Below are 25,761 nucleotides of genomic sequence, written 5' to 3' on the forward strand. Positions count from 1 at the left end.
AACAGCAGCCTGAGTTAAGTATGTACTTCCAAGCCCAACGCAGTGTTGCCAATTGCAACTGTGCTGCTGTATCAAGCAAAGTCCAGGTGCTTCAAGGGCAGTAGGGGGAAGAGGAGAGGAAAAAAAAATCTTCTTTCTTGTACTCGTGCCAGTAGACATTTTCCAGATGGAACTTGTTGAAGATTGGTTGCAGATTTCTTCAAGCCCCCAATTCTCTAGCCCATGGGTGGTGCATGCGATGAGGCAAACCAGAGCCATAAGAAAAGGCAAAGCTTGATTTGATTACCGCCTAAAATGTTATGTCAGTGCCAACAGAAATTCTTCAATTTATTAATTAAATCCAGATTGCAAACAATCCACTTCTTGATAAAGTTTTGGATTGTTCACTTTTCCATAGGGTTAGTTTGAAGCCAGAGCTGAAAGTTTTACACTGCATTTAGGTTTACTTAGCACATTGCAGAATATGGTTGCTTTTGATTAAGTAACACCTACAAGCAAGGTCATCTGTAAACTGCTCCAAGTGAGAGTTTTAAAGTGACAAACGCACATTTTTTTTTGCAACCTTGAAAGAAACATTCTTTCTCCATTCTTTCAGAAAGTCACTGTCCTTGATGATTGCATGGATGCCAGCAGCCCACTACATCTATGTGTTTGTTCCCGATAGAAGTCTGGCTCTTGAAGTTGAGGTCTTCCATTTCTACGCATTATAGAGCTAGAAGTAGGCATTTCAAATTACTTTGCCTTTCATGCCTGACTGATATCTTCATCTTTTGGATTAGTGGTGCTGGAAGAGCACAGTAGTTCAGGCAGCATCCAACGAGCAGCGAAATCGACGTTTCAGGCAAAAGCCTGGATGCTGCCTGAACTGCTGTGCTCTTCCAGCACCACTAATCCAGTATTTGGTTTTCAGCATCTGCAGTCATTGTTTTTACCTTGATATCTTCATCTGCCCCTCTTGGCATTGAATCCCTTGATAACCTTGCCGAATAAAAATCGAACCATTTCAGGTTTTAGCTTTTCAATTGATCTGTCTTTTGGAAGGAGTGAAGAAGGACCTATGCTCCAAAAGCTTGTTTTATTTTCAAATAAATCTGTTGGGCTATAACCTGGCCTTGTGTGACTTCTGATTTTGGAAGGAGAGCATTCTAGATTTCCAATACACTTTCTATGAAAATGTGTTTCACCCTTCGTAGACCTGGCTGTATAATAACTTTATCTCCTCTGACTTTGGACATTGTCTCAGTCTGTGGATTTACAAACATTTTTGTACAGAGATCATATGCAAGCAAATGGAGGAATGGAAAACCACAGCTGACCAACAAAGGAGCTGAAGTAATTTGGCTTCTCAAGCCTGCTCCACCATTCAATAAAGCGATAACTGATCTAATTGTGTATCAAATTCCACATTCCTACCTAGCCTCATGAACATTTGATTCGTTGTCTAACAAGAATCTATTGACTTTATCTTAAAAAATATTCCTTGACACTACCTTTTCAGGCAGAATTCCAAGTTGTTCAACTGTTAGAGAAGTTATTTTTCCCAATCTCTGTCCTGAAAGAGAGACTCTTCATTTTTCGTTTTTAAGCCCTCATTACAGACTCCCCCCAAGAGGAAATATTCTTTCCACATCCACCTTTTCAAGATTGTTCAGGGTCTTGTAAACTTCAAACAGCCTATCTCTTCTCAACTCCAGTGAAAACAAGCCCAGTCTGTCTAGCCTTTCCTCATAAGATGACTCATTCATTCCAGGTATCAATCTAATAAGCCTTCTTTGAACTGCCTCCTAAACAAATGCATCTATCTTTAAATAGCGAGGTGAGGACTGTACACAGTGCTGAAAATGTGGTGTCACGAGTGCCTCATGCAACAGAAGAATAACCCCTTTACTTTTATGTTCAGTTCCTCTCATAATAGAGTAGCATTCCATTAACCTTTTTTAATTGCTTGTTGTATTTATGTAGAAACATTGTGATTTATGCACTAGAACACCTGATCTCAGCTATCTGTATCATATGCATTCTCCTGTGTCCTCTTCCTACCTGTCTGTGTCATCTGAAAGTTTATCTACTGCGTCATTGCATCTAACTCAGTAAATCTTGTATACCATGAGCTCCTACTCTGCACAAAAGTCTTTAATGTAGCTCCTTGTCATATGCCTTCTGGAAATACAAGTAAAGTAGATCTGCAGGCTCCCGTGTATCAACAGCGCTTGTTACTCATTCAAAGAACTCCAATAAATTAGTTAGTCATGATTTCCTTTATGTACTAGTTACTTGGAATTTTTCTAAATTCCAAGGTACAATGGTTTCCTTTTTTCTGCCTTCATCTCTTAGAACATAGAACATAGAACAATACAGCACAGAACAGGCCCTTCGGCCCACGATGTTGTGCCGAACTTCTATCCTAGATTAAGCACCCATCCATGTACCTATCCAAATGCCGCTTAAAGGTCGCCAATGAATCTGACTCTACCACTCCCACGGGCAGCGCATTCCATGCCCCCACCACTCTCTGGGTAAAGAACCCACCCCTGACATCTCCCCTATACCTTCCACCCTTCACCTTAAATTTATGTCCCCTTGTAACACTCTGTTGTACCCGGGGAAAAAGTTTCTGACTGTCTACTCTATCTATTCCTCTGATCATCTTATAAACCTCTATCAAGTCACCCCTCATCCTTCGCCGTTCCAACGAGAAAAGGCCGAGAACTCTCAACCTATCCTCGTACGACCTACTCTCCATTCCAGGCAACATCCTGGTAAATCTTCTCTGCACCCTCTCCAAAGCTTCCACATCTTTCCTAAAGTGAGGCGACCAGAACTGCACACAGTACTCTAACTGTGGCCTAACCAAAGTCCTGTACAGCTGCAACATCACCTCACGACTCTTGAATTCAATCCCTCTGCTAATGAACGATAATACTCCATAGGCCTTCTTACAAACTCTATCCACCTGAGTGGCAACCTTCAAAGATCTATGTACATAGACCCCAAGATCCCTCTGTTCCTCCACCTGACCAAGAACCCTACCATTAACCCTGTATTCCGCATTCTTATTTGTTCTTCCAAAATGGACAACCTCACACTTGGCAGGGTTGAACTCCATCTGCCACTCCTCAGCCCAGCTCTGCATCATATCTAAGTCCCTCTGCAGCCGACAACAGCCCTCCTCACTGTCCACAACTCCACCTATCTTTGTATCATCTGCAAATTTACTGACCCACCCTTCGACTCCCTCCTCTAAGTCATTAATAAAAATTACAAACAGCAGAGGACCCAGAACTGATCCCTGCGGAACTCCACTTGTAACTGGACTCCATGCTGAATATTTACCATCTACCACCACTCTCTGACTTCTACCGGTTAGCCAGTTTTCTATCCAATTGGCCAAATTTCCCTCTATCCCATGCCTCCTGACTTTCCGCATAAGCCTACCATGGGGAACCTTATCAAATGCCTTACTAAAATCCATGTACACTACATCCATTGCTCTACCCTCATCCACATGCTTGGTCACCTCCTCGAAGAATTCAATAAGACTTGTAAGGCAAGACCTACCCTTCACAAATCCGTGCTGGCTGTCCCTAATCAAGCAGTGTCTTTCCAGATACTCGTAAATCCTATCCCTCAGTACCCTTTCCATTACTTTGCCTACCACAGAAGTAAGACTCTTGAATTGAGTTACCTAGCAGATTTTGGAAATTTAACACCTGCAGATTTTTTACCTCATTGTTACATCTTTTAAGACCATGGGATGAACTCCAACTGGACCTAGTGACTTCAGGCCACAATGCCATTCTGTTTGTTCAGTACCTCTTTCCTATTTATTCCAGTTCACTAAGTTCCTTCTCTTCCACCATCTGATTTACATCTATGACTGGAGATTGTTTTTGTTTTTTTGGAACTTGTATAGTGGAGATTGAAGCAAAATATCTTTTTATTTCATCCACCTTTTTTTAAATTATGTATTAACTACCATTCTCCTCTCTGCAGGGTCAACACCCATTTTCCTTGTGCTTTTCCCTTTCAAATATTTGTAGAAACTCTTGCTATCCACTTTTACATATATAGCAAACTTCCTCTCATCCTATAATTGCTTTCTCCTGATTACGATTTTGGTTGGACTGTTGCTTTATTTTGAGGTTTATTTTCCCTATCCCTCCCTGTCATTTCCTGAGCAGCTACATCTACTTGCGCTTGAACCCTCACTCCAATTGTTTAATTTTCATCCTCGATGGTGAAAGTTGAGAAATTTCCTGGCATGACTGCCTCAAGCAGTTGTCAGAAAAGATAGATTTTCATTTTCATTTCACAAGGGTGAGTGTTAACTGAGAGCCTTCATATTCATTAGACTGTTGAAACCATTGTGGCTGAGGAAAGACCATTGTATAATTGCCAGAAAAGATCAAAGAGAAACAGTTGTCAATTAAACAATCTTTACTTACGTATGATAATGGGATTTTAAGTGCTTTTGGTTTCTACCATTGATAACCTTAAAGGGTATGGATGATTGACACTTTAATAGGATTATAGTAAAAAAAAGATTTCTTTTGAAAAGTAGAAAGCTGTGAATGAACACCACCCCACTGATGTCAGAGCACAAGCTTTGGGAAGCCCTGGAATTGGTAAATGGGCATGGAAAGACACCAAAATTGGAGGTGTACTGGACAGTGAAGCGGGTTACCTCAGATTACAACAGGATCTAGACCAGATGGGCCAATGGGCTGCGAAGTGGCAGATGGAGTTTAATTCAGATAAATCCGAGGTGCTGCATTTTGGGAAAGCAAATCTTAGCAGGACTTGTACACTTAATGGTGAGGTCCGAGGGAGTGTTGCTGAACAAAGAGACCTTGGAGTGCAGGTTCATAGCTCCTTGAAAGTGGAGTCGCAGGTAGATAGGATAGTGAAGGCGGCGTTTGGTATGCTTTCCTTTATTGGTCAGAGTATTGAGTACAGGAGTTGGGAGATCATGTTGCAGCTGTACAGGACATTGGTTAGGGGCCACTGTTAGAATATTGCATGCAGTTCTGGTCTCCTTCCTATTGGAAAGATGTTGTGAAACTTGAAAGGGTTCAGAAAAGATTTACAAGGATGTTGCCAGGGTTGGAGGATCTAAGCTACAGGGAGAGGCTGAACAGGCTGGGGCTGTTTTCCCTGGAGCATCGGAGGCTGAGGGGTGACCTTATAGAGGTTTACAAAATTATTAGGGGCATAGATAGGATAAATAGGCAAAGTTTTTTCCATAGGATCGGGGAGTCCAGAACTAGAGGGCATAGGTTTCGAGTGAGAGGGGAAAGACAGAAAAGAGACCTAAGGGGCAACCTTTTCACACAGAGTGTGGTACGTGTATGGAATGAGCTGCCAGAGGATGTGGTAGAGGCTGGTACAATTGTAACATTTAAGAGGCATTTTGATGTGAATATGAATAGGAAGAGTTTGGAGGGATATGGGCCAGGTGCTGGCAGGTGGGACTAGATTGGGTTGGGATATCTGGTCGGCATGGATGGGTTGGACCAAAGGGTCTGTTTCCATGCTGTACGTGACTCTATGGCTTAGCATGGAGGGCATAAAGGTCACTGGGGTATTGGATGTACCCTCTTCCACCTTTGTGCACTTTGCAACAGAACTCAATGAACTATAATTTGAAGTAGGAACCAAACCTGATCCCTTCTTGCTTTTCTCTTTTTTTTTCCCCAACTCTCCATCAGTATGCTCTTCTCTACATGCACTGTGACCATATTTAGTTAGCTAATTGCTGCCTTCAACCCAAAGATTTAGAACTGGGATACACGTGGCATAGGCAGGGTTTTATGTTCAATCTTGATTAGGTCAGGAGAGCGCAGAAAATGATCTCAATGCTTTTAAATGATTTAGTATCTGAACTTTAAGTGTTTATATTTAAAATTAGCATTAAGTTTTAAATTGTTCGTAATATTAGCCTATTTACTAAACCCATCTGGAAGTCGGCTTGTATGGTAGCTAAATTCAGTAGTTTCAAAACAGATTAGTTTGTTCCCAGAAGCACTACTATTTTCAATAATAATTCTTTAACATCCTGGCATCAACTGTTTCTAAAATCTTTCAGTGCACTTTGGTGCAGGGACCGATAACTTTAGAAGAGAAATTCAAACCCCCAGTTAACAGCTAAAGAATCCACATCAACATGTCATCTTTGAAACTTGCTGTGACAAAAGATTAAAAATGCTATTGATGAAACACTATTTCATTTTCGTAGGCAATTTCAACTTTAATCTACAGAAAAAAGATTCCCCATTTAACTTAGCAGGATATTTTCATTTCTGCTATGATTAAGTTACATTGTCCCTTAGGAACCAGTCTAAAAATTACTCTCAGCTCTTGATAGCTTGCTTTCTACTTCAGCTAATCCCAGAGCTGCCCTTCTCTGAGAATTATACTATAGATTCCTTCCTCTAGCTCCAAACTTCCAGCCTCTCTCAAATTCTCCATTTTCAATTAGCGTGCCATCTCTTATCCATATGCTGCATGGTAAACAATAAAAGTCATCGTTTTCTCAGTTTAACAAGCAGGTCTGGCTATTCCTTTTTCTGTTCCCTACCTCAGGTCTGCAGACCATGCCAAACAAAACCGTAAATCTGCTTTGTTGCTGTGATATTAGTGGATCTGCAGGGAAACCTGTAACCTGATTTTATAATGCGTTCCTTTCAAACTCTTCCTTCTGACAAGGAAACTTATTCACTTTGTCCCAAAGTAGGAATATTAATTCGTTATTCTTGATTCCAACTCCCTTTTCATCTCAAATGTAAATGGATGGTGAATAGTGGATCAGTTAACAATGAAATAACAATAATATTGACCCTAAGGTTCAGGGCCTACTTATTGGCATGGTCGCAACATTACAACCTTGCATCTAATACTCAGTAAAACATTCTGAAACCTCCTTTGTAATCTTAACAATTAAACCTACGAGACTTTATCATCAGCCACACTCTCTGGAACAGGTCAAATGACTCCCTTCATTTCCCCCTACATTCAAAGCTGCAGTACAAAAAGATAATCATCAAAACCAAAAGGTATAGTCCTAAAACATAATCACATAAACCTCACATTTGTAGCAACTACGCTTGGGTTGCGAGAGAAATGTGAGTGCTATTAGAGGGAATCTGATTGGCTGATACAGTAGTTTGCCAGCTAGAGCAAGTTAAGACAGAGGCATTCGACTTTTTTCATGTTTGTACCATTCAGATTTATATAACATAGCTCAAAGCTTTGATTCTGTGCTTACATCCATAACCACTACTTTTTACCCACTTTAGCCTAAAATCTGTTGTCCATGGCTTCAGAGAAAGTATTTCTTTCCTTGTGACTATTTTTGTTTGTCCTTTTGTGTTTTTTTTCCCCCATCAGACATTGTTTGGCTAGCTGTAGTATAAAGCAAGGTAGTCCAAGGGTAGTTACATACAGTTTGTGGTAGAGCATATATTAGTATTCGGGACAAAGTCACTTCAATTCTCATCGTGCTAAATCCTTGACTTCATATAGATTAAGAAAGTAGTTTGTCAGATTAGCAGCGAGCAAATTTGAAAATCCTATTGTCTCTGAGGTCATTTCATATTTGTACTCAAAAGGCATGACTCCTAAGTAGAAGAGCTGGTCCGTGGCTTTGTTTGTACCACTCTGGTGAGTTTTACCAACTTTAGTAGATTGTGACAGATCATAGCTCCGAATTTGTTTGGTAGAAATGAATTTTTCTTTTATCAGGCCAGTCATGGAAGAAGTCCCTGATATATTTGCAAGGAAACTTAAACAGCACCTTCCAGATCCACAGTCACTTTCATTTAGAAGGGAAAAAAAACAGAAATTTCTGGAAAAGCTCAGCAGGTCTGGCAGCATTAGAACTGTTCTAAGGAAGGGTCACTCTACCTGACACATTTAACTCCGATTTCTGTCCACAGATGCAAACTTACTGAGCTTTTCCAGCAATTTCTCTTTATGGTTTTGATTTGCAGCATCCTCCGTTATCTCAGTTTTCATTTAGAAGGACAAGGGCGCAGATAGGTGGAGCACCACTACCTGCAAGTTTCCCTCCAAGCCACTCATTATTCTGACTCTGAAATGTATTGCTGCTGTTTCTTCACACTCGCTGGATTCTGGAACTCTCTCCCTAAGGGCATTGTGCATCTACCTACAGCACGTGGACTAAGGTGGTTCAAGAGACAGCTCTCCACCACCTTCTCAAGGGTCACTAGAGGCAGGCAATAAATGCTGACCTAGCTGATAATACCTACCATGAGTTAATAAATTTTGAAATAAAGGTATTCTGAGAGAGAAACTGGATAAAAAATTATCGATATCCAAATATATTAAACTGCAGTCCAGCAGAACTCATTATATTAGGGGGAAAGGGCACAGTAAATACAAGAACAGTCTTACTGCAATGCTGTCTCAGAATTAGGATTTAACTGAAGTGGAATCCTCATATTTCATAATGGATGACTGAGAGACTTGTCTCACTTTGTCTTTTAGCTTCAAATTTGTTTAGTTGTTTTCTCCTAGCCTAAACATAGTATCAGGGAACATGGTGCAGAAAGTAGGACCCAAATAAACAGACTTCATTTTCAATGAGGAAAGATTTGATTTGTTTTTGTCAACTTGGCAAGGGTTATGGGAGGGAAAGCACGTCATTGCCTACTATTTATGTAGAATTTATTCAGTATTCTTCCCCCCCCCCACCCCCTTGTTATTGCACTGACTCATTTTAACTTGTAATTGAAAGGAACTTGGGACTCTCTGCCATATTCTGAGAGTTAATATTCTGACTTATCCCTTATCAACCAGACTAACATGAACTGGAAAATGAGCATGTATTTTCTACTAGAAGTATCATTTGTGCGCATGCATTGTTTGAGTATGGAGGGGCGTTGGGAGATGAAATAGTGCTGTATTGTTCACCTTGACACTGCTGAGTATCGTCTTTTTTTAATATGTAATCACAGTAATAGTGATAAAAATTGTATTAACAGTGTTTATATTAACAATGCAGTTTTAAAATGCTGACACAAGTTCAGTTTGTGACATGCTGGTGAATAATGTAACTACAACATGATCTATGAAGCTGAAAGTATAATGGTTGTAATCACAAATGATGCATCGGTGGTCTTGTTATGACTACAACCATGCAGTGCCACTTGAGGAAGGTCACAGTGGAAAAGGAGGCATGCAAATGAAGTTATAAATTACAATTGAAGAACAATATTTTGATGTGTTGGATGGGGACTGTCAGAGCAGCAAGATGTAATTCATGAGTTCATTATAGCACAAAGGTGCTTGACAGCTGAGCCATGCCAAAAGGAAAATTTATTCTTCAGTTTGTGCTGACAGAAAATGGCAGATCATATGAGCAGTTTGTGCACATGCAATGAAACCGTACAGTGAAATTGTGTTGCTCTGACAGGACTGCCAACCCTCGTTATTTACGCTTTCAACCCAAGCTTTTTGATTCAATGGAGAAAGGAACCGTTTAGTCTTTTTTTCTTTGGTGTACATGTGTCCATGTGTTTGCTCCCAAAATAATGCCCATTAACAGTCTTTTTAATTTCTGAAATCCTGTAAGATTGCTGCGCAGACTTGTAAATAGTGATTTTTGGATATATTAATAATTGTGAACATGAATAAACTGATGCAGACTACCTGCCCTATCTTTTGCTATCTCTGATTGTCATTTTAAACCAAACAATTGTTCAGAAGTTGCACATGATGGCAAATGATTCCACCTGTGAATTTTTTTTTTGGGGTCTCATTAATTGATTGAATTACAGCAGCAATACATCTGATTCGATTATCACCGTAAACAAATGTTCATACTCAAGGGACACTTGTGTTCCTTTAATAGTTGATAATAATCAGTTAATCTGAATTGGATTGGAGCTTTTTTGAATTGGCAGCCATCAAATATAACATGCAATATAGTTAGGCAGTAAATTCTTAATAGAAAGCAATTTTTTAGTGACCAAATGGTACTGCAGAAATTATTTTATTTTCATCTATGTGTTGTGTTGTGTACATCAATGCTATGTGATTTGAGAACTGCGTGGGATTGAATTTGAGAATGGGGTTACGTGGGCCAGGATCTTGTACTGATATTAAAGCAAAACTGGCAGAACAGTTTTGAGTTCCATGCTAACTTCATAAATAGTTCATAAGCACTCTTGGCAGTCTTGGGAACCTTTTATATTTGTGTAACACCAAATTTTTCCATTATGTTAAAAATAATACACTGTTTTAAAATTACAACCGAAGTTTTGTTGAGGTTATGCTACTGTTCACCATCATTAACTCCACTGAAACTGACAACAAGTTAGTGAGCCTATACATGCACGCTAGAGTACAGAAATCCAAAGGTTGCTGTTATTGAGTCTGTGCTACTTTAATGTGGAGGAGCCAATGTTGGACTGGGTGGACGCAGTTAAAAATCTCACAACTCCACGTTATAGTCCAACAACTTTGTTTGCAAGTAGTAGCTTTCAGAGTGCTGTTCCTTCATCTGTGCTGTAGCTGTGGAGCAGGGACATAAGGCACAGTATTTACAGCAAAAGATTACAGTATCATGCAACTAAAATGATACCTTGAACAAACCTCGATTACTGTTAAGTGTTTCATCTTTTAGAATGGGTTACAGGTTTCGGTTCATTCATATGTAAATCTCAGAATTTCTTTTAAGTCACATTCATGAGATAATTAAAGGTTTTCATTTAAAAAAAAGCATCACTTTTTAGACAATGCCTTAAAGGTGTGAGGTTAGAGTCTGTCTATATCCCAGTCTTGAGTAAGACTGGTTCTATTTCCAAAGTGAAATTTATAAAATATTACATGGATTAACTGCCTGCAGGTTGCACATTTTTTTGAGCGAATTAGAATGTATTTGCAGATATAATTCTATTACTTTAGAGGGTGCTGTGTGGATGTTCCTACATATTGCAGTCTTGATTTGATGAAAATATGTACGTTTTTAGCCTTTGCATAAGCTTTTTGTAAAAGTTAAGCTTGTTTCAGGAGGTATTTCTTTTTTAAAAACCTAATTCTTAATATTAAACACAATTAGTGACCATGAAAGGCTGCTTTTATATTTGAAATATCAGACATTGCCATGCAGATTAAAACAAAACTTCTACAGTTTTGAAAAATATAAAATATTATTTGTTTGTTTTAGCTTCTATTTTTACAAAATGCTGATAAATTCATGATCTGAAATTGAGAAAGTAAAGGGATTCACGTTTAATCTCCTGGTTTCGTTGAACTGTATTCATTGGAGGTTAGAAAGATGAAATGTGACCTTACTGAAACACAAAATTAGTAGGGCCTTGACAGGATAGATGTAGAGAGATTGTTTCTCCTTGTAGGAGAGTCCTAAGAGCAGACAGTGTAGTCTCAAAGTCACCTTTTTTTAAAATAAAACCTCAAGTTATCTCGAGAATGTGACTTAAAAGAAGTTATGGAATTTACATATTAATAAACTGCAAATTACAAACCATTCTATAAGATGAAAGACTTAACAGCAATCTAGGTTTGTTCAATATATCATTTGAGTTGCATGATGCAGTAATCTTTTACTATAAATTCTGCGTTTTATGTTCCTGCTTCAGAGCTACCTGATGAAGAAACAGCGCTCCGAAAGTTAGTGCTTCCAAATAAACCTGTTGGACTCCAACCTGGTGTTGTGATTTTTCACTACACTACTTCAGAGGGTGCTGTGTGGATGTTCCTACAGATTACAATCATTGATGCAAATATGTACAAATGAGAAGTGACCTTACTGAAACACCCAAGATTGTTAGAGGCTTGACAGGATAGAGGTGGCGAGATTGTTTCCCCTTGTCAGAGAGTCTAAAAGCAGACGGTGTAGTCTCAAAGTGAAGATGTCACCCATTTAAGTCACAGAGGAGGAGGAATTTCTTCTGAGCATGGTTAATCTGTGGAATTTTTTACCACAGTAAAGGATGGGTTTTTATTTTTGATCTGTAAGTAAATCCAGGGTTTTGGGGATAAGGCAGAAAGTGGAATTGAATATTGCCAGATCAGCGAATGGTGTAATGACTTAATGGGCTGTATGGCCTACTTCGCCTCTGTCCTGTGGTTTTCTCTGTATGAATACTATTTGTGATTGGTTCCTTAGCTGCTGATAAATTGAAATACCTCTTATTTGGAACCAGATTAAAGCTACTGTTGAGAGACAAGAAAGCCAGACCAGAGATTGCTATATTTTTGTAGTCAGCTTTTGTTTTGTTTTCTGTTATTCTATTTATCCCTAATTGCCGAGAGGGCAGTTAAGGGTTAACCACATTGCTGTGGATCTGGAGTCACATATAGGCCAAACCAAATGAGTTTTTAATGACAGTGGTGGCATAGTCTCTATTAGGCTTGCTTTAAATTCCCAGATTTTTAAAATTGAACTCCGTTTCCCCATCACCCATGTGGAGAGATTTGAACTCCTATCACCGGAACATTAGCCTGGTATCCTGGAATTCTAGTCTGGTATCTTTACCACTACACCATACACCTTGCTTTCTTTGAGTTCAGCAGCAAGCACCAATTTTTTGTTTGTTGTCACTGACCACGAAATTAAGACTTGGTGATTTTTGTATCATGACCAATCATTAACTTGAAATTTCCTAAGGCAATAGCAGATGTTCTGTTTACAGAGAGAACAAAAAAATGACAGAGCTTACTGGTTATAATAATTTCTTTTTCTTGCCTAAGTTTGTGGTATCATGCTTTTTTTTTGATTTTTCTAATTTATCAGTTTTCTCTTGAGGTTGCTAACCCTTGGGTAAGGTGTCAGAAGGCTGCCAGTATGATTAAAGATATATAAAGTAGTCTTGGTAGCTTATTATGTCATTTTCAAGGTGTGAACAAATTATCTGATCAGAGTCTAGTCAAAACTCTCCACACTTGAAAAGCTGCAGCAGGATCCATGGTTAATTTTACTTTTTCCTAATTCAGTAACCTTGAATTCAACAAAGCACCTCTAAGTAACCCCAACTAGTATTCAAACCTGGATTAATGTAATTTGTGTGGATCTTTTATAACTTTTAAGGTACAACTATTAAGTTCAGAAATAATTTGTAATTAGTGTCTGGCATTACTTTTTTGGAATAAGAATTACCCAACTATTAATCATTTGCGTTCTAATTACTAATTTAGATGCACAGTCAGGTTCATGTTCGCAAAATATTTGGGAAGGAAGACACACATTTCTTAATGAAGCAAAGCAAAAACCAGAGTAGATATAGTGACAAAATTTATAAGAGTTTCGCAAAGAAAATTAATAAGTTTGGGAAAGAAAAACATTAAAAATGGGGAAAATTGCTGTTCTAATGGTGGCTTTTTTCACTGCTGACCAACTCTAAGCACTTCACAGCCAAAGAGGCATTTTGATACATCATCACTGATGTAACGTAGGAAAATACATAGCCAAGTTGTGCATAGCAAACTTTCACCAACAACAATGGGATAATGACGAGAATGTCAGATTTTCTGATGTTGATTGACAATTAACTTGACATTGGGGTGGGAATCCTCTTCTTCAAAACAATAAAATGAGATCTTTTAAACCTCATTGAGAATGCATAATTGTTTTAATACCTCATCCACAATGTAACATGTTTGGCAGTACAGCACTCCTTTGTTGCTGTGCTAGAATGTCAGCCTTGATATTTGTGCTCAATTTCTGGAGTGGGAGTTGCATCCACAACCTTCCAACTCAAAGGGTAGCTGAGTCATAGCTGACACGACAACATGAGGGATAAGACTAATTGGATAGCTCTTCAAGGGGCCAGTGCAGAAATAGCACAATAAATAGTTTCTTGTTACACAATGTTCTACAATCCCAAGGTTAAAGCCTTACTGGAGAATAAACATTGCCTGTGCTATCTCGTGACATTATCTTCTGTAAAGAGATGGGTTAAATGTTAATGTTTTAGAATTTTAGAAAATAAAAACATTTATTGTTGGTGTTAATGAAACAGATGTATGTCTTATTGCAATGTGTCAATAAAATGGATTATTTCAGCTTTTTAAAAATTCAGGCACTATCCCAAAAACATTATAAAGATATTGATTTTTATTTTATTACTTATATGCAGCTCTGATGATAACATTTTTGTATTGCCAACATAGTAACCCTTGCTTGTTTAAATTCATTTTTGCTTTGATATGCTTTTTTATCTCATTCTATTATTTCTCTTTCTTCTATCCCTTCCACCATTCTTCTGTAGCTCCACGAGAGCTGTTATGATGCTGGAAAGGCCTTGCAGCGACTTGTTAAAAAGCCTGTGCCCAAGTTGATAGAAAAGTGCTGGTCCGATGATGAAATGGTAAGAAAGCCTAATGTCAATTGTTGAAAAAGCTACAGAAACATTGGTGCTTTTAATGCAAGTACTTTCACTTAAGTCATGCTTAAGACAATGGAAGTGAGAGTATGACTGGAATAAAGAAAGATGCTGTGGAAACTTTGGGTCTTGCAATGCTCAAAAAGATCCTTTGGGATTTGGTATTCCTGCTGTTCTGTTCTGATGAGTGCAAAGTGAAAAGCTTTTGACAGCATTTATCTTTTCTCAGTAATACCCAAGTTCTATACTGCCAAGTGACTATGAGACTTGAATGCCTTTGCAGGGTAAAGATGCAAAAAAAACCACACTTTTCTCATGCTTCTGTTAATTTTTGGTGACTTAATACCTAGGAAATGCTAAATACCCGATGCTGTACACTTTAACTTTTATGTTGAAATGAAGCTTTTATTATTTTATAAAGGACTCCGCATTGAATGTTTCTCTCCTGTTGCATTCATAGGGTTGAAGTATGTGTCTGTCCAGTACTTTCGTCTTCACAATTTGAAAGTTCAGAATTTAGAGGAAAAATCTGCATTATCAAAGAGAAACTGCATTTAAATATTTGTATATCCACATATCGGTTAAGAAAAAGGCATATTTTGTTACAACTTTTCATCTTGCGTTTGTGAGGGCAATATTTATGTGTAGCCATTTGCTGCTTTATTTGTCAGGGCAATATCTTGACCAATAAGTCAACCTTCCTAGTATAAGATTTAAAGAAAGCATGGCAGTGAACTGTTAGTTGTCATTTCCATGGTAGCACCTCTAGCAAACTCTGTCCACTTGCCAACCAATCAAGATCTTCTTCTTGGACAGCATATGTAGACTTCATTGGTATTCTGGAAAATGTTCTTGCTGATTGCAAGACAAAAAGTATTAACAGAATGTCTTTTTTTTTCCATCCATGCTCACTATCGAACAACTATTTGCATGCGGCCAGTTCCTTTGAGCCATCGTGCTGTTATGTTGTACACAAAGTTGTAATTCCCAGACCTAAATTTGCTTTTCACTTGTTTGAATCTGTGCCCTCCCTTTTGCTATTTCCTAGTTTAATTTGAAGTAAGGTCCCTATTTAACTTCTTTATGGAGATCTTGATTTAATTTATTTTCATTCATTCCTTTTATCTATAAACTGGCATGATTACTTGAAATTCAGAGCATATACCGTTAAAATGTATTTTCAGTGCACTGTAAATTCTAGTGAATGTCTACAAAGTGGCAATTTCAGCAATGGTTTATACATGTGAGTGCATCTGGCCTTATCATATTGCAACCATTTGAAATCTACTGGACAGCTGCATCCTGTTTACAAGGCAGATCTGCACCTGGTAACCTAAGTCTTGCCAGCGATGCTACAAAATCCGTGGTTGCTATCTCAAAGGAGGACTTGAGAAACAAGCAGTGTCACTTTTGAATATTGTTCAGAGTCATTTCACATTTTGTGCTGAATGATTTTTGACAGAATTTTAAACATCTATTGCGTCACAGTTTAAATTTTCAATTGGAATTACCAAGTGCAAAGTCTTTTGGGGATGATAGGTATTTTGATAAATAAACACTGCTCATCCAATTTTCATGAATGGCTGCGGGGCAAATCACCTCGAATGATGATCTCGCCTGGCTCTTCGATGTATGCTTTATGTTTCCTGTTGTTCAGACCAGCAGCAGATAATTTGCTGGGTTTTTGTCGTCCCTCCCATTCATTTGTGTGTGCACAGTCTGTGTTTTTTTTTATTTCTTTCTTTCTCATTTGTTTTCTTTTCACTCACTCTCTTTCTTTCTTTCTTTCTTTCTTTCTCTCTCTCTCTCTCTCTCTCTCTCTCTCTCTCTCTCTCTCTCTCTCTCTCTCTCTCTCTCTCTCTCTCTCTCTCTCTCTCTCTCTCTCCTCCCCCCCCGCCCCCGTGTCTTTCTCTCTGTATGTGTATCTCTCTCTCTGTCTATGTCCCTCTCTGTCTGTCTGTCTCTCTTCCCCCCGACTCACTCACTGTTTGTGTGTGTATGTCTGTGTCTGTCTGTGTGCCTGTGTTTCGTCTGTTCTTGCTTCCTTTCTCTCAAAGTCACTCGCTGTCACACTCGAGATTGCACCTCATTCTTTTAAACTCCAGTGAGTTCAGGCTTAGTCACCCAATCTCTTAGAACAAGCTTTGTTTCATTCCCTCTATGACAATTAAATCCTTTCTTAGGTAATGAGACTTGGGTAATTGCACTTAATACTCCTCTGTTAAGTGGAAAACTTGCAAGTGTTAGAAGCATTCAGTCAGAAAGATGGAAACATTTAGGAGGAGCCCATTCAGAGTGGTGTCGTGACACTGTATTTCACTTCAGTCGGACAAGATACATCTACAATCTGCGGCGGATATTGAACAGCAGTTCAGTTTGGGAATTTGTGCCAACATTTTCCTCTACGTTCCAATCTCTATCCTTCTGTAACTGTGGCAAATTATCGCAACCCTAAGGCTGTAATCAGTAAAATCCACTTCAATTATGAATTGTATGTCCAACTTTGCCAAATAAAATTGGAAAATGCTGGAAGTATTCAGCATGTCAGGCAGCATCTGTGGCACAAGAAACACTGTTAATGTTTTAAGTTGACCTTTCATCAGAACCAACAAAGGCTAGAGACATTGCAAGTGGACAATGAGGATTCAGAACAAAATTGAATGTCTGTGATAAGTTATAAGGCAGGAGAGATTAAATGTCAAATTGGGTGATGTTTGAAGGGAATGGAGGTCATATTGGGGCATGTAACAAAACATAGGATGGATCCAGAGTAGTAAATGAGAACAGCAGAATCACCACAGACAGCTGCCATATTAAAAAATGGAAGTAGAGGCCATGAGTTGAAGTATTGAACTTGGTGAATCAGAATACTGCAAAATTTGTAATTGAGAGATGAACTGTTGTTCCTCAAGGATACATTAGAATAGTGTAGGAGCTGAGTACAGAGGGGCATGATTAGGCAAAGAATAGAGAGATTTTTAATCAGTAAGAGAATAGAGGGTTTTGGGGAAAAAGCGAGGAAAGTGGTGTTGAGGATTATCACTTTCTGGTTGGCAAGATGGGTGCAACAGAGTTCAGTCCTAGGGCCTCAATTTATAATCTATATCAATGCCTTGGTCGCAGTCATAGAAAGTGCAATGACCCTGACTTAGGTGGGAAAGTAAATTACAATAAACAAATTGGAAATGGATGTGGATAGGCTAGGTGAATTAACCAAAGTTTGGGAGATAAAGTTCAATGTGGATAAGTGAGGTTATCCATTTTGGTTGGAGGAATAGAAAGGTAGCTGCTTATTTAACTGGAGAGAAACTTCAGAGTGTTTCGATGGAGAGGGATCTGGTGTTCTCCTTCATATATCACAGAAAATTGATGTGCAGGGACAGCAGATAATAAGAAAGGCGAATGGAATTTTGGCACTATTACAAAGGAATAGAGCATGGAAGTATGGGAATTGTTGCTGCAACTGTACAAGGTAATATGGAGGTCACACCTGGAGCACAGTATACAATTTTGGTCTCCTTACTTGAGGAGGAATGTGGTTGCATTGGAGGCAGTTCAAAGAAGGTTCACTAGATTAATCCCAGAAATGAGGGGTTTGCCTTGTGAAGAGATATCAAGCAGTTTAGACCTATACTCTCTGGAGTTTAGAAAAATGAGAGCAGGCATAATTGAGGTATAAAACTTGCCAAAGAGGATTGGCAAAAGCAGATGTAGAGAGAATGTTTCTTCATGTGGAGCAATAAGAGGTCAGATTTTTAGGATGAAGGGGAGCAGATTTAAAACAGAGATGAAAAAATACTTCTCTAAGGATTATGGATCTGTGGAATTCATTACCCTAAAGTATGTTGGATGCCAGGAACCAAATAAATTTGAGGAGATAGATTTTTAACTAGCAACTGGTTGAAGGGTTATGGAAAGCAGGCAGGAGTTGAGGATGAGGTAAGATCGGCCATTATTGTATTAATGGCAGAGCAGACTCGATGGGCTGAATGGCCTCACCATGGGGAGCCTAAAACTAAAGTAATAAAATTTACCAAACATCCACACGTAATTTAAAACAAAATTAACATTATTTTTGTGATTTTGTTTACTTTGACATTAATCAGAACTAATTAAACATGAGTTAAGCAAATTAAGCTTTTAAGTAAAATGATGCATTTCACTTTAAACTGTCAAGACAGTCAAGATGTGTCTCTCACTACCACAAACATTCACAACACTTTCTGCCATCATGTGACATTGCGTAGTTCTACATAATGCAGTTCTTCATTCTCAAAGGGTCTTATCAGCTTTCAACTCTGAATTTCACAGATATGATTGTCATTAACATGGTGCCTGCCCCTCAGGTTACAACAGTCCTGGTGCTGTGGCTTTCCAAGTTCCTTTTTGACTGATGAACATTAATACCTCCAGTTCGTGTTTGGCCAGCTCTTTTGCATGCTGAACAATTCCCACAGCTTTTTAGGATTCAATCTCTCTCAGTTTGTTTGCATGTTGCTTCCAGAAGAGTTTCTGTATTTGTTGTTCTTCACATCGGCAAACAGAAAAACTGACCTCTTCTGAATAGTGACTTAGTTCTTGTCTTCCCAAGAATTCTGCGTTCCTTTTTTTGTTTTTCTTTGCTTTCTTTGTGTCTGCTTCTGTGCTTTGATTGTTTTCATCCTCTAGCTTCTCTGCTTGTAGCTGTCCTTTGTGCTTCAGGCTCTCCTGTGTTTACAACAGTAGTTTCTTTGTCTGCCAGCTCGGCTACTTTCATATGTTACCCACCTTTTTGTTGGTGTCACTTCCAAGTGAAGGGTCATCAGTTCATACGAGCTAGTATTTCTTGGTATTCAATGAAGTTACAACTGATGCAAACTGTTAAGTCTTCATCAAATACTGAAGAATAAGACTTAAAAATAATTACAGATTGCTGAGACATTTCAGAAAGCATAAATATTTTCCTTTCTGTACTACTTCCCAAAAGACAATAAGATGTAGGAACAGGAGTAGACCATTCAGCCCATTGAGTCTGCTCTGCGGAACACTGACAACATAGCTGATCTGATAATCCTCAACTCCACTTTCCTGCCTTTTTTTCCATTACTGTTGAGTCCCTTGATGATCAAACATCTGTCTTTCTCAGCTTTGAATGTAGCTAATGACCCAGTCTTAAGACCCCTTTGTGGTAAAGAATTCTGCAGACTCACAACCTTCAGAGACAATACATTCCTCCTCATTTCTGTGTTATTCAGAGATTGTGGCCTCTAGTTCTAAACTCCTCACAAGGGAATTCAATCCTTCTGCAATCCTGCCAAGCCCCCTATGAGTCTTGTATGTTTCAATAAGATTGCCTCTCACTCTTCTTTCTTCCAGTGAGTACAGGCCCAATCAACTCGACCTGTTCTTAAAGACAATCCCTGCATGTCCTGGAATCAGCCTAGTGAATCTTCAAAGGTCTGCACAGTTGCCTTATTTATATTTGTATTTCCTGGTATCGATGAGACCACTTTGTGAGCAGCAAATAAATACACTAAATTGAACGAAAAGCATTTTTTTAAAAATCAAGAAATAATTTGCTGTTTTCCTTGTAAGGAGTGTTGATAAACATGGGAAGAATGTAGATTAAAAAAAGACAAATGTTACCTATAACCTTATAAGGTGTTGCTGGATGATAAAGATTGGTACCGGTGACTGGCCCATGGCTGTCCTTCAGGATTCTGGAAGAGGGACTGGAAGATATTTGGTGAAAGTGGTAGAATCAAAGTATGAAGTCCTGAATTTAACGGCAATATGCAATTCAAATAGAAATTGAAGCCAAGTAAAATATCTATAGACTGTGTTTAATGACTACTACATTGGGTTAATTCAAGAAATTTCAGTGACTATTCTCTCACACATCATGGCACAGATATTCCAATCAGCCAGAAACACTATTTGTAAACCTGATTGGATTAAAACTTACCACTGACCACTGTCATCTGGGCTAGAAATCCCTAGACAGGAGCTTCTCGTTATGAACCTATGCAGAAATCCAATGAATCCAGCAGCAGATTCTTTTTAGATGCTATGCCCTGCTTTGTAGCAGTCTGGAAGGTGAGGTTTGTAACCAGTGGTGAAGTGATAATGTCAATGGGCTGTTAGTTCAGAGACCCAGGATAGTGCTTGGGGGACATTGGTTCAAATCCTGCTGTGGGAGCTGGTGAAATTTAAATTCACTTAATAAAATTTTGAATTAAGAGCTAGTCTGATGGTCTGCATGAAACCATTGTGATCACAACCCCTCTAGCTTATATCAATGTCTTTAGAGAAGGGAAATGTGTCACTCTTTCCTGATCCGGCCTAGATATGACTTCAGACCAAGCAATGTAATGCTCTTAATTGTCTTCTGTAATGGTTCTGCAAGCCTCCCTGTTCAAGGACAATTAGGGGTAAGCAACAGTGGCATCCAAATTCCATGAAAGAGTGAACAAAAGAATTGATGGAGGATGATGGTTGAATATAGGGAACTGTTAGCCTGGTAGGTGAGAAAATGGCAAGCTCTATTGTCTTCTGGGAGGATGGGGAATGAGTGACAACAGAGTGATGGAAAATGGAATAGCGTTGGGCAAGATCCTCTTCAACTACAGTTGAGGGGAATCTTGATTAGATTAAGGAAGGAAAGTGTCTTAAAATATTGGTAGTATGTGGAAGTTGGCCTTGTCAGAACAATTGTATTGGAGACATGAAGCAGTGAGGGAATACAATTGAATCCTTACAAGAAGCACAGTGTGGGAACAAGTGTAATTCAGATCAGGAGTCTTATAACGGATATTTATCAGTAATCTTACACAAATGGATACAGAGAAATTGAGGGAGGGACAGGAACAGTCAGAGATTGAGACTGGAAAACTGGAAATAGGAAATAAACTGAAGACATTTTCCAGTCAGAATGGGCAGTGACATCAATTTAGTCATCGCTGTATTGGATAAAGCATTGAAGGAGGAACAAAGCATGATTCACATTTCCTATAAAAACATAGCTTGAGCCTACATGGTTCCCACAGAAAAACCTTTTTATTTTAAGTCAAAGGAAAATTTGTTCAATGTGAAAATCACTTCAGCTGGGGGGAGGAAGAAACTGATGCCTGCAGGTCTCCATTCATAGATTAATTTGAGAAGCTGCAGGGTTCCAGGTGGGGATGTGAGCACAGGGGGATCAGATTCATGAAAAGAGATCATTAGGGCGATCACAAAACATGAAATGCTGCCAAAGTTGAAACAGTTACAGATTTAGATAGGAAGGGATTGAACCAGGTAAGAAAAATTGGAGTTAAACTGAGAAGAAATCCGTGATCTCTGTTCATCTTATTCAGACGACCAAATGTAAATTGACTGGTTGCTTTCTGCTTGGAGCCTCCCGAGCCTCCAATTATAGAGTCCTAGAGATTTACAGCATGGGAGCAGACCCTTCAGTTCAACTCGTTCATGCTGACCAGATATCCTAAATTAATCTAGTGTTGTTTGTGAGCATTTTGACCAACATCCCTCTAACCCTTTCTTATTCATGTACCCATCAGATGTCTTTTAAATGTTGTAACTGTACCAGCTTCCACTGCCACCTCTGGCAGCTCATTGCACAGTTGTTTGGCATATTTCTTTGTCTGCCCTATTCCACCTTTTCCACTCTCTTTCAATGAAATGTTAACTCTGCTTAGATAGCTAGGTATTTAAAGCATTTTCTGTGTTTATTTCAGATTTCAACATCAGCAATATTTTCCTATCGCATTACTGCAAATTTTCTAACTACTATGACCTAGTTGTTCCTGAGCAAAGCAAATGCCTTGTTTTTTTTTCCCAGTTAAAGAAACTATGTTAAAATCTTGAATTGCTAAAAAGAGACAAGAATTCAAAGTTTTTTGGTCTTGTGCTCATCAAGATCAAGGTGCAGGAAACGCGACGCCAATTTATACAGCATGAGAAGTGGGTGCTGACTGGATGGTCCATCATTGACATGAAGATGTAGTAGGAACAGTTAACTGTCAAGATCTGTTCTCAGATCAGACCAGACTGTCATTGGTTAGGGTGTTTCCATGGGAATGTAATAGAGATTAGGATCTCCATGACCCATTTTCTCCCATATGATAAAGATGCATGTTTTATGCAATTTTGGTGCCTGTATAAAGCAGGGTCCTGTGTATTAATATATGTAACTTTTGGCATAGATAAAAGCATCACACTTGCAAGCTTGATAGTTAATGTTGCACTAGTTTCTCGTGCAATTCTTAGAACAGTCTGGATTATTGCATAAATGTCGTTGATTCATATCTAAAGTTGGATCATGGTACTTTGAGGCTTCCAAACAAAAGCTATTGAGCAGATTCACCATATTGACCACAGTGATTGGTTAACAGGATGTATTGTTCAACATGGTCTGCCAATCATTGGAATATACAGCCGTACATACCTGACATTACACCAGCAGTGAAATATGCATATCGCATTGCTTATTGGGTTATAAGCAAAATATCTTTTTGGCTTGACAGCAGCATTCTCTTGGTGAAGAAAAACCACACATGGGCATAGTAATGTAAAACAGCTAGCTTCACCTGCTGTTCAAATTTTTGAGATCCCTTCCCTTTCAAGAGTAATGTGAGGTAAACTAGACAAAGTTTACGGTCAAAGTGATGACCAAATACTCTTATGTGTTTGCGTGACATTCTTCCGTTCAAACAAATTCCTTAGTTCTAATCTATTTCAGGTTTTGATTTTACCTTGTCGTAAAATTCAATGATCTATATCCTTAGCCTTGGGTAACCACTAGATTCAAGTTTGGAGTGGAAAACTGAACTCGAGTGTCATTGATAGAGTAATTATAATGGAGCTAGTGTCTATAGTTTCAATGGTAGTTCAACTTTTTGAAATGGATGGCATGTTTAGAGGTGGCAAAGGCTGTAGTGATATCCTGTCAATGCTTTGCTATCAATAATTCTTTTCTTCAGATTGAAATACAAAGGAGTTTATTTGGTTCAACACAAAGGAGACCTTGAGCGCACAGAGTGGACATATGCGAAGTAGTTCCACTTTATTTTCTGTAAGTGGGACTTTCAACTGTAAAAGAGTCAGTTTTTCAACACGTAAGAAAGGATTATTTCTTTTTGAAAGTTTGCATGATTCAATTTTAAAAATCTATTCAAGATTTTAAAAAATATTTCCTGCTTTTAACGATAGACCTTTGGAAAGTTGAAACTGCAAGGAGAGAGGCTGTCTTGTTAGCAATGATTTGAAATAATTATTTAGAATATGGAAAATTATAACTTTAAGACGTTTGAGTGAATTACAAGTGATATTTTGTAATCAGGTTGACAACCCTAGTTGACTATATTCTGCTCTCCCTACACTAGGGTCGCCCTCGTTAATTGTACTGCCCCATCAAAATAACCAGTTTGAAAACTTGGAATAATCATTACCACCTCTCAATGAATTCACCGAGTCTGGTACTCAATACAGAGGTCACTGGAATGGTCAAGTGTTTAATATACCAAAGGACCATACAACTTACGGTAAAGCCTTGGAACAGAATTAAGTAGATTTTTGAGTGCCATATGCTAGTACTTCATATTGGTGCACTATGTATTTTACACATACGAAATACTAATCTTATGAAAAGTGAAATTCCTATTTAAATTATTGGAAATAAATTTTCTTTGAGCTACCCTGGGTAACAAATGAGGTAAAAGAAGAATGTGTTGCTGTGAGCTACGTAAATGGGTTTTCGGTTAACTGTTTAGATTGCACTTCTGTTACAAATTTGTGTTTTGCAAAAGTCTTTTCTAATTTGATTCTGGAGAATAACTTTGCAAAATATGTTTTCCAAAGTTTTATCATTTTTGTTTGCAAAATGTATGAACCAATCATTGTGGGAATGAACTCAATTGAAGAACGATATTGAAGGTTGACCCAAGGCAATCCAGAAATCTGTTCTATTTGGCACAATATTTTTCTTGAAGTTCATCATTAATGTTGATGGAGTTTATAGCATTGAAAATTGATCATTCAGCCCAACTGGCCATGCTGATGTTTATGCAGTAGACAAGATCTCTCTGATTGCATTGTGCTAGTTTATACATTTTAGTAAGGGCATCTTTTAGTATGGCAAACATTAAAAATCATTCCATGCTCCTGTAATTGTTCCAGTTGTAGTCAGTTCTGATATGACATGCGCACTTTATACGGATTTTTTAGTTTGACAATAGTAATGCTTACAATTCAGAAGTACTTAATTGCCTGTAAAGTGCTTTGCAACATTGGGTTTATGTGGGACATTATATAAACAGAAGTTGGTTTTTCATAATTGAAGTTACCTCTTAGCCAGCCAACTTTGTGCTCAACTGGATGCAAACATGTGAATGAGGAGCAGAAGTAAGCCATTCAGCCCCTTGAGTCTGTTCCACGATTTAATAAGATCACGGCTGATCAAGGATCATTAACTTCAAGTGTGAAAAAAAATTAAACAATTTCACAGTACATGTAATCTATACATGTGGGAGAGTAAATCTTGAGTAGGTAATTGCCACAAAAAATGGATTGTTGTTGGGATAAACCAAGGCTCTCCCACACAAACAGTGGCCTATTTGCAGCTGGCACGTGGTACTCCAGCCATTGCACTACAAGGTACTGCGGCACGTTGGCACAGTGGTTAGCACTGCTGTCTCACATCGTCAGAGATCCGGGTTCAATTACCGCCTCAGGCAACTGTCTGTGTGGAGTTTGCACATTCTCCCAGTGTCTGCGTGGGTTGCTCCGGTTTCCCCCCTCAGTCCAAAAATGTGCGGGTTAGGTGAATTGGCCATGCTAAATTGCCCGTAGTTAAGTGAAGGGGTAAATGTAGAAGAATGGGTCCGGATGGGTTGATCTTCGGAGGGTCAGTGTGGACTTCTTATGCTGAAGGGCCTGTTTCCACACGGTAAGTAATCTAAATCTAAGAGCTAAATCTACTTCATTCGCGATAAACTCCTTTGTGAGCTTTCTGTTTCTGTAACCTCCTACAAGTTCCTGACATCTCTCGGCTCCCTTAGTTCTCTTGCCCATCCCTAATTTTAATTACTGTTCAAATGTCAAACACAGGAATTCTGTTACGGCTTTCCATCTCTACCCTCCTAAAGGATGCTTCTTAAAACATACATCTTTGTCCCAGCTTCTAGTTGACTAGCTATACATCCCCTTACTTGATTCAGTATCATATTTTGTTTGCTCCAAAGTACAGATGCTTTACAAGTGCACGTTGTTGCTGTGGTTTTGAAAGGCATCACATGATTGAAAATCTTTCTTTTTGTTGATGGCATGCAAAGCACTCTAATCTTAAGAACTCTTAAGAGCTGTTAGAAGTAGAGAGAATGTAGGATGAATTCCGATGGAGCAGAAACACCAAAGAGAG

General features: G+C 38.6%; 1 protein-coding gene across 13 annotated transcripts in view; it reads left to right on the top strand.

The window, feature by feature from the left end:
* rerea (arginine-glutamic acid dipeptide (RE) repeats a) overlaps window positions 1-25,761 on the top strand; it is a 566,413-nt gene that overhangs the window by 396,070 nt on the left and 144,582 nt on the right. For 12 of the 13 annotated variants that reach the window (XR_011962674.1, XM_072586150.1, XM_072586154.1 and 9 more), the window contains one exon: window positions 14,253-14,351. The exons of the other annotated variant lie outside the window; for it this stretch is intronic. Coding sequence is in view for 11 of the 12 variants with exons in the window: in XM_072586150.1 (XP_072442251.1) it covers window positions 14,253-14,351 (99 nt within the window). In the remaining variant the exon portion in view is untranslated. The remainder of the gene's footprint in view (window positions 1-14,252; window positions 14,352-25,761) is intronic. 13 annotated transcript variants of the gene reach the window in all.

Source organism: Chiloscyllium punctatum, chromosome 16, assembly GCF_047496795.1.
Source record: "Chiloscyllium punctatum isolate Juve2018m chromosome 16, sChiPun1.3, whole genome shotgun sequence".
Taxonomy (NCBI): domain Eukaryota; kingdom Metazoa; phylum Chordata; class Chondrichthyes; order Orectolobiformes; family Hemiscylliidae; genus Chiloscyllium; species Chiloscyllium punctatum.